General features: G+C 44.6%; 2 protein-coding genes across 2 annotated transcripts in view; both read left to right on the top strand.

Moving 5' to 3' along the window:
• Positions 1-1,679: 1,679 nt before the first annotated feature.
• On the top strand, positions 1,680-6,303 carry LOC146576879 (keratin, type I cytoskeletal 50 kDa-like). The gene is made up of 8 exons (XM_085272427.1): positions 1,680-1,879; positions 2,652-3,243; positions 3,684-3,766; positions 4,839-4,995; positions 5,086-5,247; positions 5,529-5,654; positions 5,732-5,955; positions 6,090-6,303. Exons 1-8 carry the CDS (start codon positions 1,695-1,697, stop codon positions 6,229-6,231), a joined length of 1,671 nt encoding a protein of 556 aa, XP_085128553.1. The 5' UTR covers positions 1,680-1,694; the 3' UTR covers positions 6,232-6,303.
• Positions 6,304-14,999: 8,696 nt separating this feature from the next.
• LOC146576878 (keratin, type I cytoskeletal 50 kDa-like) overlaps positions 15,000-16,001 on the top strand; it is a 4,444-nt gene continuing 3,442 nt past the window's right edge. Inside the window, exons 1-2 of the mRNA XM_085272433.1 lie at positions 15,000-15,418; positions 15,959-16,001. The exon at positions 15,959-16,001 is cut by the window's right edge and continues 40 nt beyond it. Coding sequence (XP_085128559.1) covers positions 15,044-15,418; positions 15,959-16,001 — 418 coding nt within the window. The 5' untranslated portion in view covers positions 15,000-15,043. The remainder of the gene's footprint in view (positions 15,419-15,958) is intronic.

Here is a 16,001-nt window from a genome sequence, read left to right as displayed (position 1 = left end):
TAGCAGTTTTCCAGGTTTCATGCTGAGCTCCTCAGAAATAAAAGATGCTAAATAGTCTTTAAATCCTTAAAATCATCACTTCATGCGCGCGGACTGCGTCCTAGTCCACATCCACAAACACCATCTGCACACCCGGACTGCACTATGAAGCGCTCTGCTTTTGCTTCGTTACACAGAAGTTTTATTCATTTGTTTGTCATTATCACCTCGATCAGCGAGTGTTTGGCCCTGCAGCCTGGGAGCAGCGGCTGGCACCTGCAGCATGAATGCACCCAGCTACACCCACACCACAAAAACACTTTACAAATCATTAAAGCTGTGATTACTCCCATTATACGCGGACGTGTCAGGACTCGTGTGCGCTCAGAGTCGTGCAGGAACGCTTTCCCCCTACAAGACGGAGCGCAGACTCGCACCATCAGGTCACATCAGGCCATCGGGGCAGCTCATCTGTCCTTTTCTGTCCTCGTAAAATGTCCACAATCAGAACAAGAAATGTTTTGTGGAATGAGTCTTCAGTTGAATGTTTTTTAATAGGCAAAAAATACTTAAATAAGTAAACGAGTCGAATTTTTGTCTCTTTTTCCTATTTTTGCTGATCCGTGACTTAAAATCGTGATCTGTGAGATTTTTGATCGTTGCACCACTACTTTTGACCAAAACCACCCCATTCCTGTTGGTGGAAAAATGCACCATGTCGACCAATGAAAAAATGATATGGCCACATGACATTTGGTTGTTTAGGAAGAGGCGGAAGATTTAGGAGTGAGAGAGAGAGAGAGAGAGAGAGAGAGCTTTGAGATGTGAGAGATTTGTGACGTTCAGCGTGTTTGCAGTGTGTAGTTAATGTGTTGTCTTGTGTAGTTAGTGTGTTGTGGATAGTTTTGTGTTGTGTGTCAGAACAATGAGGCGACTGCTGTCTCCAGGTAGAAACAGCAGTGACACACCTGCTGCTGTCAGACCTGCAGGTATCAGGCTGTGATGTTTCCTTTATAGTGGACAGAAATATTTGCAGTGGCACAAATAATTTGTGGCATCTTATTGAAGAACAGCTGATTGTTCTGTAAACAGTTTGAAATGGTTATTAAAAAAGGGTAAAAGGTAAATGGCTGCAAATAACTTTGTTGTTTGCAAACCTTGTGCATATGATTTTAAAACTGACAGTTTATATTTGTATTTAAAGTTATGAAATATGATTCATTAAACATGTTTGTGGTTGTTACAGTAAAAATATCACTTTTTCTACTCTGATTTTATGTTTTTTGTCTGATTTTAGATCAGTTGTGTTAGTACAGTCTGTCAAAATGAAAACATGACTATAAATTCAGACACGTGAGGCTGTGCTGAAAGGATGAGACCAAACAAGGCAAATAAATAGTTTTTAAAGGTGAAATTAGGAGGGAAAATAGTTAAAAATGGACGCTTATACCCTGGACCCCAGAGGGTTAAACGTTTTTTTTAAAGTAACACAATAGTTACTTTTCAAGTAATTAATTACTTTTAGAATATTATAACTCAGTTACTAACTCGGTTACTTTTTTGAAGAAGTAACTAGTAACTGTTATTAATTACGCTTTCAAAATAACTTGCCCAACACTGGTTAGGTTCAGCAGCATTTGCCCAGATAATGAAATTCTGGAGCCTTCTTGGGACTCCAGACTACATTGGCTCAGGTCAGTGCTGCTGTGTGGAGCATGGAAAAGCTGCACAAGTCCAGTAACTGCATCAAGTCGTCTCAGTCTGAAGGCCAACAGAGCAGTGGGCCGACCTGGAGCCTGCAAGGAAAAGGAGAACAGGGAGGACGGAGAAAGGCTGGGCACCAGACCCAGACAGGGCCAGGACAGAGCGGGAGGAGCACTGGGCATATTATTTACTGGAGGTGAGATCATTTCAATTTAAACAACAGCAAAATTCTTTTTATTTGCATCACAAATTTCATGCAGATTTAATTTAATTTGTTTGCATCTTTAACGAGGTTCTCATCACGTCTGGCGTGGAGTCAGAAAACCTCGCCTTTGGCTTTGTGTTTGTTTAACATGATACTATAACTATGTCAACAACTAGGACGCTCTAACACTCAAAATATGAGTAAAGTGAGCAACACTTTACTCATTTTAAACCTAAGATTGAAATTTCACTTTAAAGTATGACAGTGAAATATCCCTGATGACTCGAATGGACGTGTTTTATGCTTTATGGCTCTGGACAGGCGTGGATGAAAAATGGCTGTAAAGCTGCAGGGCTGTGGTTCTCTCCGGCTCAGAATCGATGGGTTAATGCTTATGCAGGATAATCTCTTGAGCTCTGCGGCTTTTCAGAAGTGTTTGGTTGAACTTTGGACTTTCAGCTGCTCCTCAGTTTACTGAAGATTAAACTGCTAAACGAGCATGAAAGCAACACAACACATCAGGAGAGTCACTCCTGTGCGGCTGAGACAGGATTTGTCTTGATCGGAGGCTCTAACTAAATATCATCTGTGTCTGAACTGGTTTCCTCGAACCTGTCAGCCCCTCTGATGTGAAATGAAACTTGGCGTGATGTCTGTTATTCACTGTGTTGACTGTGAGTGGATTCCACATTCTTAGGCACACCCTAAACCATTAAGCTTTCTGCTGTTCGTGACTGAAACAATCACAGGTGTCTCCTCCCAGGCTCGGCGCCAGCTCACCATCATCCCTCCTCCTCCTCACTCGCTCATCTGAGAGTATAAAAAATCCTGCGCTGTCTGAGCGCTCCACTTTCTCCTCTTCAGCTGAAGCAGAAAGACAGCATCCTTCATCCTCATCATCACACGAGACGATGTCCTTCAGGTCTGCTAGTGGGGGAATGTTCCGGGGCAGCAGCAGGTCCCTTTCCGGCGCCATGGGAGGAGTCAGAATGTCTACTGCTTCATCCGCAATGTCTCTGTTTGGTGGTGGCGGTGGTGGAGGTGGAGGTGGAGGTGGAAGTGGATCTGCCTACAGCTTTGGCTTCAGCGGTGGAGCAGGTGGCGGTGGAGCAGGTGGCGGTGGTTTCGGGTTTGGAGGTGGTGCTGGTGACAGCGTTGGGCTCTCTGCCAATGAGAAAGCCACCATGCAGAACCTGAACGACCGTCTGGCCTCCTACCTGGACAAGGTGCGCAAGCTGGAGGCGGCCAATGCCGAGCTGGAGAAGAAGATCAGAGAGTTCCTGGAGAAGAAGACCTCCCCCTCCTCCAAAGACTACAGCCAGTACTACAAAACCATCGCAGAGCTGCATGCAAAGGTAGGCTCACTTTTGTTTAGTCACATGACCAAGGTGCACGCACAGCATTGCTCAGCCTTGCATCAGCTTCATCTTCAGCTCCAGGATCTGTTTCCTGAAGCAGAAAAAAGCAGTGCAGTCAGAGAGTAAAGCACCACAAAGCATTTAAAAACACAAAGGAGGATGTGAAGGTGAATAAGAGTCAGAACAGAAGGAAACACCCGAGAAAGACGAAGGTGTGACATCACAGCCTCACACTTTCATCACTTTTCACAGAAACTAAGAAAATCTGTTTGTGCAGCGCGAAGATAAAAGAAATGAGCAGATTAAAAACCTCACTGCAGAACTGTATCATTTATATTTAAGATGACATCATCACATAAAGCTGAACTCGGTGCTCTGTCAGTTTGTCTTCACCTGTAAAATCGGATATTCTTAAACTGCCCTGTTTTCACCTTCAGATCCAGGATGCTACCAAAATCAACGGTGGCATCTACCTCTCCATCGACAATGCCAAGCTGGCCGCTGAAGACTTCAGGCTCAAGTGAGTGAACGAGTTTGTTAATGAAGCCAGCAGTTCATTTATGACATGTTGAGTATGAATGAAAAACATATTTCAGGGTTTGTTTTTCCAGTCAAATATGAATCAGGGGGACTCGTAGTGGCTCGTGTTTAGGGGAAGCACACATTAATCTTAAGACCTCAGTCTGAGTTTTTAAAAGACTTTTTTTGTTTCCTGTTCTCATGCTGTCCTCCTGTAGCCCAGCATGAGCAGAGGTCTCTTTTTTTCCTCTTGTACTTTCCCATTGTAGTGTACATTTCAGTGTTTTTCTGTAACGCTACCGTTCTCTGACTGTATCCCCATGTGATGTCTGTGTTGTGTGTGTAAGGTCGGGGGGCGGGTTCATTCCACTGCATGTGGTGAATAAAATTTTAACTTGAACTTGAAAAGATTTTAATAAGCAACAGAAAATAAAGAAAAAATGTAACAGTAACTCCACAGCTGTGTGCAGCTAGCTTTTTAATTTATGACTTTGTCACGCCTGCAAACAACAGCATGACATCATAATTAAATAACGCTCTTTCAGATCCTAAACCACACCCACTTTTCACTCACTGTCACTCTTATTTCCTTAAGGTAGCTCTTGCTGTATATTAGCACTATTCAGGCTTTGCAGTCACATGACCACTAACCATGTGATGTTAACTTGTCTAATGCTGGCAAACAAAAAAAGCCTAACCAGCACAGAAGTGTGCGTCCCCCTGTCGCTGGGCGAGAGAGAACCACCGCTGTGGTTACTAGTCCAGCGCTAAAGTCACGTTTACATGGAGGAGAGCAGCTCGTGCGCAAACAATCCTAACTTCTCGCGGAGCGGCAGTAAAACAGGAAGCAACGAACGCTGGCCTTCAAAGTAAAAGCAACTTCTTCCTGCTGAAGCCAAAACATTTCAAACAGCAGAGCTTTTACTTTAAACGTTCTTCTTTTCAGTTTCAGTTTCACTGCTGCTCAGAGAGTCGTTGGTTTGCAGATAGTTCGACGGCTTAGATGCAACCAAATGAGGTTTTTCTGTTTCTGATTGTTTGGGAAATTTCTGAATGCTTGTGTTCTTCTGCAGGTACGAGAACGAGCTGGCCATGCGTCAGTCCGTGGAGGCCGACATCGCCGGGCTCAGGAGAGTCCTGGATGAGCTGACTCTGACCAGGACCGATCTGGAGATGCAGATCGAGGGCCTGAAGGAGGAGCTGGTCTTCCTCAAGAAGAACCACGAGGAGGTCAGTGAGTTCTTGCTCTGTGTTTGGGGATAAATAATATCCCAGCTATTAATAGATGTCCATTAATGTGCCTCCTGGTTGTATTTGTAGGAGCTGCTGGCCATGCGGACTCAGATGAGTGGTCAGGTAAACGTAGAAGTGGACGCTGCTCCTCAGGAGGACCTCAACAAGGTCATGGAGGAGATCAGAGAGCACTACGAGGGTCTCGCTGCCAAGCAACGCAAAGAACTGGACGCCTGGTTCCAGGCAAAGGTGAGGCAGGATTTTTAACTCAGGAGATAAACAATCCCAGAAGATGAGCCTCTGACTTCTTCTCTAGCATCACCAGGATGTTTCTGGGTTTTCCATTCAGTTTTATTCATACAGAAGAAACCACAACCAGCTGTTGTAAAGACTCCACAATAATACTAATGGCTTGTTTTGTAGACACCGAGCATGATGGGTGCATCATACCTGGTGGCTGGATGGACGAGGGGTGAATGACTTAATATTGATCTAAATAAACATCGCAACATTGTTTTTGGTCCTTTCAGTCCGAAGCGCTGAACAAAGAAGTCGTCGCCAGCACAGAAACCATGCAGACGTCCAAATCAGAGCTCACAGATCTCAAACGGTTGCTGCAGAGCCTGGAGATCGAGCTGCAGTCACAGCTCAGCATGGTCAGTATCACAGCACACAAAGGTTTTCATAGCTTTCCAGAAAACACACTGAGCCTCCTCCTCTGTGCCTCCTGCAGAAAGCCGGGTTGGAGGGCACGCTGGCTGAGACTCAGAGCCGGTACGCCATGCAGCTGTCTGGTTACCAGAACCAGGTACTCATGCTGGAGGAGCAGCTGTCGCAGCTGAGGGCAGACCTGGAGCGGCAGTCCCACGAGTACCAGAGGCTGCTGGACATCAAGACCAGGCTGGAGATGGAGATCGCCGAGTACAGGAGGCTGCTCGAAGGAGAGGGCACCGGCAGGTCAGAGCCTTTACCTGTAAAAACGTTTAGGACAGACAAATATGAAAAATGCTTTAGTGACAGCAAACAAATGTTTCTGAAATATTTATGTTCAGTGATTAAATCCAGACGGTCCTGTTTGTCTCCTACTGCAGTAAAACCACCACCTCCACCACCTCCTCCTCCACCTCTTCCACCTCCTCCACCAGCGTCACCACCAAAAAACAAATCGTCATCGTAGAGGAGGTCGTGGACGGGAAGGTGGTGAGCTCCCACAAAGAAGAGGTCACCCTGTGAGTTCCAGCAGAGGGCGCTCTCACAGAAATGAACATGCAAATAAAAATCCGCTGAGGAGTTTCAGAATAAAAATGCGTTTTGTGTCTTTTGTTTGGGCTGAAATTCAAATTAAGTTCAGTTAAATTAATCAGGTCCAGGAAGTGATCAAATATACTGTGTTAGCTGTTGAGTCACAGTAATTTCAGGTCCCTCATCTTCGGAAACTGTCATGTAATTGGACGATTCACTCAAAAGCTGGTTAAAGGTGTGAAGTTGGTGACAGTGTTTCTGTGAAGATGCAAGATGCAGTCAAAGGACAAATGACTGAGATAGAGCAGGAAGATTGCACTCACGCATTTATTACTTCCAGGCTGGACGTTTGTTTCTTCATGATATTGTAACGTGAGGGTTCACCAGATGGTTTGGAATCTCTCTGAATAATTAGGAACAGCAAGATGGAGACGGATAACTTTTTAGCAGCCTCTTTACTCTCAGCACACAGCAACAACAACCCACACTTCCTGTGTGCATGAATACTTCACTGTCCTCTCAGAAGCCAGGAAATCTCATACAGATCAAAACAGGGAAAACAACCAGGTAGATATAACACATACTTATTACTGGTTTGAACATGCATATCTAAACATTCAAACGTGTAAACATGTAAATATCAAAACACGTAACCACCAAATAGCTACATAACTAACTTTATAACCTTTGTAAACACCTCTTTGTATATCATTTAAATTTACTTCTACACTTTACAATATCATAATTACACAAAGCTACAGACCCACTCTTACCCAATTAGCTAGCAGCTAATGACCCTCACACCTGTGCAGTTAATAAAAGTAATGTTTGTCATGCTGTTGCACACATGTAAGAGGGTCATAAATCACATGTTGTTATAATTACACAAAATGTGTTCTAAACCCACAAACCGTTCCTGTTATACCTGCCTTTTAGGACCTCCAAGCCTGTAGTTATGTTCATTATCAGTTAGAGCCCCTCCTCATTGTTCTTCTTTGGTGCAACCCTATATATACAGTGCACCCCTCTGGCCCCTCCCCTTTTCTACAATCCCCCTGTGGGAGCGGTCGGTGTCATTTCTTTCCAACACTGTAAAACACACATATAATGCATATTTAGCCACCCTGATGTTTCTGATTGCAATTTTAGTTCAATTATTGCCATCATTATGCCTGTTTTTTGTTAGATGCTATAAATGTGTAGTACGTGTGTGCCATATGTGTGTTCTAGGGAACGTGATCGCTAGCATGAATAGATCATTCTTGCTAGCTTGGAAGTTGTGGTGGGCTGAGCTAACCCTCTTCCCCACTGTTTGTATTTGGTCGTAGGAGCTGGAGCGAGCCAGCTATTTATTTGGAGGTTTTTCTTTCACCTTTTATCGTCAGGATCAGACACAGCGCAGAACCACACCGGTTACACACACACACGCTCATTTGTTTCAGTTTGTCAGTTGCTACAAGACAACTGAACAACATGTACATAGTAACACTGCTGTGTGGTGTAGTCTACAGTGTACGCTGTACTACTTACTGGTTTTTGTGGCACCAGTCTGCGGCTCCCAATTAATTTGTGTGTTTCTCCTACAGCTTCGCACCGCTCAGGCGGAAAAAAATGTGCGTGCTCTTTGCAAGCTCTTCCTGGCTCATAACCGACGTGCTCTGCTGTCGAGGCCGAGCATTGGTTAAAAGTCCTCATGTGACTGATGCGAGCAAGATGCTTTTATTGAGCAAAATTAGGATTTATAATTAAATGTTTTTGTTGAGGGGCACAGGCAGGACTCCACACACATTAAAAAAAGAGAGAAAGAAAAGGGCACCTGGGGCACCCGAGAGGAAAGGGGCAGGTGCTCAAGCCCCCTCCACCCCCCTCGCTGCACGTGCCTCGGCCTACTCCATTGTTCTCTCCAACAGAAGTCCGCTCAGGTCCAAGATGTTTTAATATTAAGTGATTCTACATTACTCTGCTTTGGGGATAAATATTATCACCAGAATTTGTTGCACAATATTTATACTCAGCATGTTTCTGACGACTGCAACAAACTCTCGAGACCCAAGTGTGGAGGAGACACAACACAGTGAGCTGAGGGAGGCCCTACCCTGACAAACAATACTTATCATTATCTAAGTGTAAAATAAAGGTAAAATTCAGAGGTTGCAAATCGTGTGTGCACTGCTTGACTTTTTCTTATTTTTACGTTTTTACAATGTCACATCAGCGCATCTGTGTTTATTAATACATGTTTCATATAAATAATATAACTACACTACAGTCCAATTACACGCTGTAATGTTCCTTACTCTGAAAAAGGAAGTCAGGTGATTGTGCTGATTACATGGAAACATTTGCCTGCAGTGTTGAAGCTGATCCCCAGCAGACCGGTTTTACTGCTACATGAAAAGCATCCAAGGAAGTCCCTCAAATATGAACCAGCATACTGCATGTGTGTGGATGGGTGGATGAGTTTTAACTCGGCTGTCAGACACCATCAAAGGAAAGCTGCTCATAAACAAACAAATCATATAAACCCTGAAAATATTTAATCTTCATAGACCCAGCAGTCTTAGCTAATTATAGGCCAATCTCCAACCTTCCTTTATATCAAACATCCTTGAAAGAGTAGTTGTCAAACAGCTAACAGATCATCTGCAGAGGTTTATTTGAAGAGTTTCAGTCAGGTTTCAGAGCTCATCACAGCACAGAAACAGCTTTAGTGAAGGTTACAAATGATCTTCTTATGGCCTCTGACAGTGGACTCATCTCTGTGCTTGTCCTGCTAGACCTCAGTGCAGCGTTCGATACTGTCGACCATAATATCCTATTAGAGCGATTAGAACATGCTGTAGGTATTACAGGTACTGCACTGCAGTGGTTTGTATCATATCTATCTAATAGACTCCAGTTTGTGCATGTAAATGGAGAGTCCTCTTCACACACTGAGGTTAATTATGGAGTTCCACAGGGTTCAGTGCTAGGACCAATTCTGTTTACATTATACATGCTTCCCTTAGGCAGCATCATTAGAAGACATAGCATACATTTACACTGCTATGCAGATGACACCCAGCTCTATCTGTCCATGAAGCCAGATAACACACACCAATTAGTTAAACTGCAGGAATGTCTTAAAGACATAAAGACCTGGATGGCCGCTAACTTTCTGCTTCTTAATTCAGATCAAACTGAGGTTATTGTACTCGGCCCTGAAAAGCTTAGAAATATGGTATCTAAGCAGATTCTTACTCTGGATGGCATTACCTTGGCCTCCAGTAACGCTGTGAGGAACCTTGGAGTCATTTTTGACCAGGACATGTCCTTCAATGCACATATTAAACAAATATGTAAGACTGCGTTCTTCCATTTGTGCAACATCTCTAAAATTAGAAATATCCTGTCTCAGAGTGACGCTGAAAAACTAGTTCATGCATTTAATACTTCCAGGCTGGACGACTGTAATTCATTATTATCAGGAAGTCCTAAAAACTCCCTGAAAAGCCTTCAGCTGATCCAAAATGCTGCAGCAAGAGTCCTGACAGGGACTAGAAAGAGAGAGCAGATTTCTCCTGTTTTGGCTTCCTGTTAAATCCAGAATTCAAAATCCTGCTCCTCACATACAAGGTCTTAAATAATCAGGCCCCATCTTATCTTAATGACCTTGTAGTACCATATCACCCTATTAGAGCACTTCACTCTCGCTCTGCAGGCCTACTTGTTGTTCCTAGAGTATTTAAAAGTAGAATGGGAGGCAGAGCCTTCAGTTTTCAGGCCCCTCTTCTGTGGAACCAGCTTCCAGTTTGGATTCAGGAGACAGACACTATCTCTACTTTCAAGATTAGGCTTCAAACTTTCCTTTTTGCTAAAGCATATAGTTAGGGCTGGACCAGGTGACCCTGAATCCTCCCTTAGTTATGCTGCAATAGACGTAGGCTGCCGGGGGATTCCCATGATGCATTGAGTTTTTCCTTTCCAGTCACCTTTCTCACTCACTATGTGTTCACAGACCTCTCTGCATTGAATCATATCTGTTATTAACCTCTGTCTCTCTTCCACAGCATGTCTTTATCCTGTCTTCCTTCTCTCACCCCAACCAATCACAGCAGATGGCCCCGCCCATCCCTGAGTCTGGTTCTGATGGAGGTTTCTTCCTGTTAAAAGGGAGTTTTTCCTTCCCACTGTTGCCAAAGTGCTGCTCATAGGGGGTCATATGATTGTTGGGTTTTTCTCTGTATCTGCTGTACAATATAAAGCACCTCGAGGCGACTTTTGTTGTGATTTGTTGTGATTTGGTGCTATATAAATAAAATTGAATTGAATGACTTGATAGCGACTCCAACATCTAACTGGACTGAAATTTGACAGTTATTCGTACGTTCTGATTGGCTGCCGTCGTTTAAGTCAAATAAAAGAACTTAGTTGTCCAGGGGCAACGCTGTGCTGTAGGGGTTGTCTTTAAAATACAACATCACCATCACTTACTCCAACTTACATTAATATAATATTAATATAAATTTTGAAAATCTGATTTCATGTAGACCCCGAGATACTTATCCTCTTCCACTTGGGGCAGGAACTCGTCCCTGACCTGGAGTGGGCACTGCACCCTTCACCGGCTGAGGACCATGGCCTCAGATTTAGAGGTGCTGAGTTTCAGTATCTCGGGATCTTGTTCACAAGTGACGGGAGAAAGGAGATCGACAGCTACGGTGATGCGGATGCTGTACCGGTCTGTCGTGACGACAGAGCTGAATGTAAAGTCAAGTCAAAGTCAAAAAAACTTTATTTATCCCGAAGGGGTAATTAAGATAGATGATACCGTGCCGACCGCACATACAATACACAAACATCACGTTGGGGAGACAGGTCAGGCTACACTGGCCGGTCGACCACACGAGCAGTGACCGGTAAAGTGAAGCTCTTAATTTACTGGTCGATCTACGTCCCTATATGCTCGGTGATATGTTGGGACTAAAGGCATCTAGTGTGCTGACGCCCAGGAAACATTTTCCTCCAGACGGGTTTTACTGCAAGATGATGAGCAGCTGAGATATGACAGCGTGTTACACAACGACTTATTTATAACTGAGATCTTATCCAACAGCCAGAAACAACAGATTATAGGTGTGTACAGAGTATAGTGTGTGTGCGTGTGTGTGTGTGCGTGCACAACAACAACAAAAACTTATATCTGATTTCGTTCATGCACAAAGAAATGCTCGCCGTTCTCTGTAGCGCTCCATTAAGTGTCCGGATGCTCCGTCCTTCATGTGTGGATGTGCTGCTGTTCTTCAAGACTGGCAACCAAAGGTCCCGTCAGGTGAACCTCACGGATGTTCAAACTTAATTAAAGTTAAAACATTTTTAATGTTAATTTTAGAATAACTGAATCTACTTGTGATGGCTGCAGTTACAGTCACACAGGGTAATAGCGAGCATCAGTGTTACGACAGAGGTTTTACCAACACGCACATTTTTCTGTCTTTCTCCAGAGACCCGAGCTCTTCCACGGCAGCATTTTTAATGTATCTTTGATATTTGGGCTGACTGGGACCCGATGAATGTAAAAACAAAGAATCACCAGATTTTTTTTACCAGATTTTTGTTTTTACGAAAAATGAGAGCCACACATTCATTCAACATTTCAGTATGTCATGATGGTCATTTTGACCCAGCATTTTGTGTTTCCTTTTGGCATCACCTCGTGCTTTGTGTTAATCCTGATGTTGCTATTAGTTCTTAGGGTTTGGTTCTTGTGTTTAGTGCTTGAGTGTTGTATCAGCCCTACCTGTGTGTGTCCTCTGAGCTCCGTTTGTGTCCCCGAGTTTGTGTTGTAAAACAGTCTGTGAGCTTCCTGTTTTACTTTGTAGGTTTGTGTCTCGACGTGTCCGTTAGTTCCAGCTGTGTCGCCTCCTGTGTGCCATTTCCTGATTACCTGGTGTGTGTATTTATATTGTGTGTCTTCCTGTGCTCCTCGTCACGTTGTCTGTGTTTCTCTGCATTAGCTGGTATTTCTCCGTGTCTCGTGCGCCTCTCCCTGTTGTGTGTTCAGGTTTATTAGTTTCCCCAGTTTAGGTTTGTGTCTTCGTGCAGTCCTCGCCACCCTCGTTTCTGTGTATTTCAGCCTTTGTGAATAAACGCTCACCTGCATCTCGCCGTTTCTTGCATCTCGGGTCCTCATTTAACTCCACCACATGACTGCTGCCGTGACACAATAGAACAGCTGCAGTATAATTTCCTCGCAAGTGGACGTCAGGCCCTTGTAGAGCAAAATTTAGTATTTTGGTCTAAATAACCACATATGTGGACATGACAGGTCCTAGGAGGTTAAATATAGGATTTAATTTACAGGGTAATAAAGAATTGGTTTTGGTTTAGAATGAATGGACTTATCCAATCACATAACACTGTACTCTAAAATGAGTGCACATTTTAGTTTACACTGTTATGTATGATTTAATCTTTCTTTGTTTCCTGAGTTCAGTGGCAGCTGCTCCCAGTCCATTGGTTGATGAGCGAAAAGGTGGAAAAGGGGCGGAGCAAGCCTATGTGGAGGTCTGCAAATTGGGTCATACCACTACTCTGGATAATGGGGGGAAATGGAATTTGTTATGTTTCTACGCCTTTCTGTGTTTGCCCTTCGTCTCGTTCAGGTAGGTTAGTCAGTTTGAGTGAGTAGTGTTGTTTGTTGCCAGAGTTCTGTTACTTTGACTTTTATTAGCCCGAGATTTTAAATTCTCTGTTTGATTTAACCAAGTGTGATTTAGGGTCAAATAAAAAAAACTCTAACCTGTGCCTGACGTTCCTTCACTGCTCGGTCCATCACAATACTCAAATGTTATCAAGAATAACGTTTCTTATTTTCATTCAAGGGAATGTACATAGATATAAGTTTAAAAAATATAAGCAAGTGTGATCACACAGCTTGTGTACTCGGGACCGATCGTTCGGACAACTAAGTCGGCGACTTTCGTCTGTGAAGTAATGACAGGCTGCTTTCACCCAGTGTCACCGAGTAGCAAGAGCAGATCAGCTGAGCAGGGTCTGAGTGCAGCCGACACTCTCAGCCCAGACAGGTTAACCCAGAGGTGGGCAATCTCAGTCCACGAGGGCCGGTGTCCTGCAGGTTTTAGATGTGTCCTCGATCCAACACAGCTGATTTAAATGGCTAAACTATCTCCTCAACATGTCCTGAAGTTCTCCAGAGGCCTGGTAACGAACTAATCCTGTGATTCAGGTGTGTTGACCCAGGGTGAGATCTAAATCTGCAGGACACCGGCACTCGAGGCCTGAGACTGCCCACCCCTGGGTTAACCCTTTAACAACAGCCTGTGTGTTGACAACCAGAAGGCTGACTACAAATGTCTGTGAAGGTCATCAGTCATCCAGGTCATCGTAGGCTTTTTCTGTTTTTTACCTTTTCCCCACAAATGCACCCAATCTCAAACTGCCTTCGTTCTGTGATCTGACAACCTCAGCCTCATGTCAAAGAACAACTTTAAAGTAGAAACTTTTTAAGTAGAATAACTTTCTTCATCACAGCCGGTGTTATCTGTTAAAAGACGTTTAATGAGTTGGTGAAGTTCTAGATTAAACCAATAAATTATCAACCCTGTAATTTTCAAACTGCTAGATTTCACTTTTTCTTACCATGTTTTATTTCATAGTAGAGGAGAAGTCCAGTGACATCTGATCAGGTCACAGTTTGGTTGAAAAAGGCAGTTTGTGAAGAAAGATGTGGCTTCTTCTCAGGCTTATCTTCAACCCAACACTTGGGTGGAATTTTGACCCAATATTTGATCAAAGCTACCCGACCGATGACCCAACAGAAGTAGTCAAGTTCTTGAAGAACCCGGCACATCACCGACTCCTGAGTCATGATTTCTGAACCAGTATTTGGTGACAATAACCCGACGCACGAACCTGCGGCTTTTACCCAGCAGCTGAAAATAACGCAGCATTTCTTGGAGTGTGGTTTGTCACCTTATTTTTTTGTTTTTTGTTTTTTATTTAATGACACAAGAAGGTCACTGTCGAGTAAAATGAAGAGTACAGGAAGGTTTGACCTTTGACCTTGAGGTGAATCAAACCCTTCAGGGACCATATTTGCACTACAGGCTCATATAAACCTCATTAAACATTTGAACTGAAACACTACATTAAGAAGTGTGAGCATGTACAGACGTATGCTTCACTGTCTGAAGATTTTGATTTCATTTATTTACTCAAACAGCAGTTCCTGATTCGTAGCGTGACAAACACACCAATCACAGCCTCGTCACACGAATATCTTAGATAATCGTGTTTCCGTGTTTTTCCGTGTTGTTCTTGTCCTGATGTTGGTGTGGAGCGCTGTCCCTCCGTGTTTGCTGACAGCAGGTGGAGGCAGAATGCAGGCCGGGAACAAAGTGTTTCATTGTTTGGTTGCACAATAAGCAGGAGGAGGAGCAGCTGCAGGCCTGCAGGGCACAAAAACAACACACAGAAACAACAGACAGGCTGCGACACGATGGCAGGAATCCGTTGGACGTGGGAGAGAGGACACTTCGGTTTGAAACGATGAATCAGATCTGAGGAGGGGGGGACACCCACTCACCTCAGAGACTCAGGTATGGACGTAGATTTCGAAAGGCACATACAAAATTCCTTTCAGCCTGCCCCGAGGCATGGTGGGGGTGGGGGTATGGGTGGAGTGCTGCGCTGGGGCGGGGGCCGTATCTGAATCCCTCCCTCACCTGCATAAAAGCAGCTTGAGCTGGTCTCCGGTTCATTCTCTCCTCGTCTCTGTCCAGAGCAGAAAAAAGTCTCCAGCATGTCCAACCTGTCCTACCGTCTCTCAGGATCTCGCCCCGGCTCCATGAGGGCCGACAGCATGTACGGCGGCGCCGGGGGACACAACGTCCGCATCTCCAGCACAAGCGCTCCCAGGAACTTCTCCTCTGCTGCCGCAGGTCTCGGGTCTGGTGGCTTCGAGCTGGCCGACGCCGTTGATATCTCAGACAACAAGAAGATGGCCATGCAGAACCTGAACGACCGCCTGGCCTCCTACCTGGAGAAGGTGCGCAACCTGGAGACGGCCAATGCCAACCTGGAGCTGAAGATCAAGGAGTTCCTTGAGAAGAAGACCAAAGTAGAGGGGAACGACTACTCTGCCTACTACGCCACCATAAAGGACCTGCAGGACAAGGTGAGAGCAGCTTCTTTCTCATCTGTAAACATGGCGAAAATACCAAAGTGTATCATGAGGAGGATCTGGGGAGGGCGTGCGGCGGCTCGTCCTGCCGGAGCTCGGCTGCTGCTTGATGGTTTTCCATGTCAGACATGTCGCACTTTTATATGTGGTGACGTTTTTGGCTCGAGTTCGTTCTCAGTGAAACGTCTTGGTGAGATGCCACTAAGACGAGACACAAAAGAGAGAATAGAGCTGTGAGGTCATGTGAAACACGGGAGGTGCGTGAAACCGACCCCCCTCTCCGACGCGCCCTGCAGCAGGATCTGTGACTTCCTGCAGGTGCGGCCACACCCGAGGTCACCTCTCTGGTTGTACATGAAACCACGAGGGGGAATTTGTTTGCACTTTGCATATTCTTATTGTTTGTTAATCATTTCTGCAGCAGGTGGTGAACTGGCGGTGAGGCCGGGGCAGGGAGCCACGCCTGTCACATGATATCCTCATCCCAACAACACTCCACAGTTAAGGCCTGAATATTTCCTCCTTCTGTTTTAGATCCTGGACGCCACCAACACAAATGGATCCCTTTACCTGACGA

This window comes from Mchenga conophoros, linkage group LG4 (genome assembly GCF_057382185.1).
Source record: "Mchenga conophoros isolate Kocher_MC1m ecotype Shallow Benthic linkage group LG4, M_conophoros_male_GT1.1, whole genome shotgun sequence".
NCBI classification, from domain to species: domain Eukaryota; kingdom Metazoa; phylum Chordata; class Actinopteri; order Cichliformes; family Cichlidae; genus Mchenga; species Mchenga conophoros.
Note: the sequence above shows the minus strand (reverse complement) of the source record. Positions and strands in the feature narration are given on the sequence as shown.

Bases quoted from the DNA above. Each gene is read 5' to 3' on its own strand.
- LOC146576879 (XM_085272427.1), top strand. From the start codon at position 1,695: ATGGAAAAGCTGCACAAGTCCAGTAACTGCATCAAGTCGTCTCAGTCT. The intron at 5,248-5,528 runs GTGAGGCAGGAT...TGGTCCTTTCAG, and splicing joins ACGCCTGGTTCCAGGCAAAG to TCCGAAGCGCTGAACAAAGA. The intron at 5,956-6,089 runs GTCAGAGCCTTT...CTCCTACTGCAG, and splicing joins GAAGGAGAGGGCACCGGCAG to TAAAACCACCACCTCCACCA.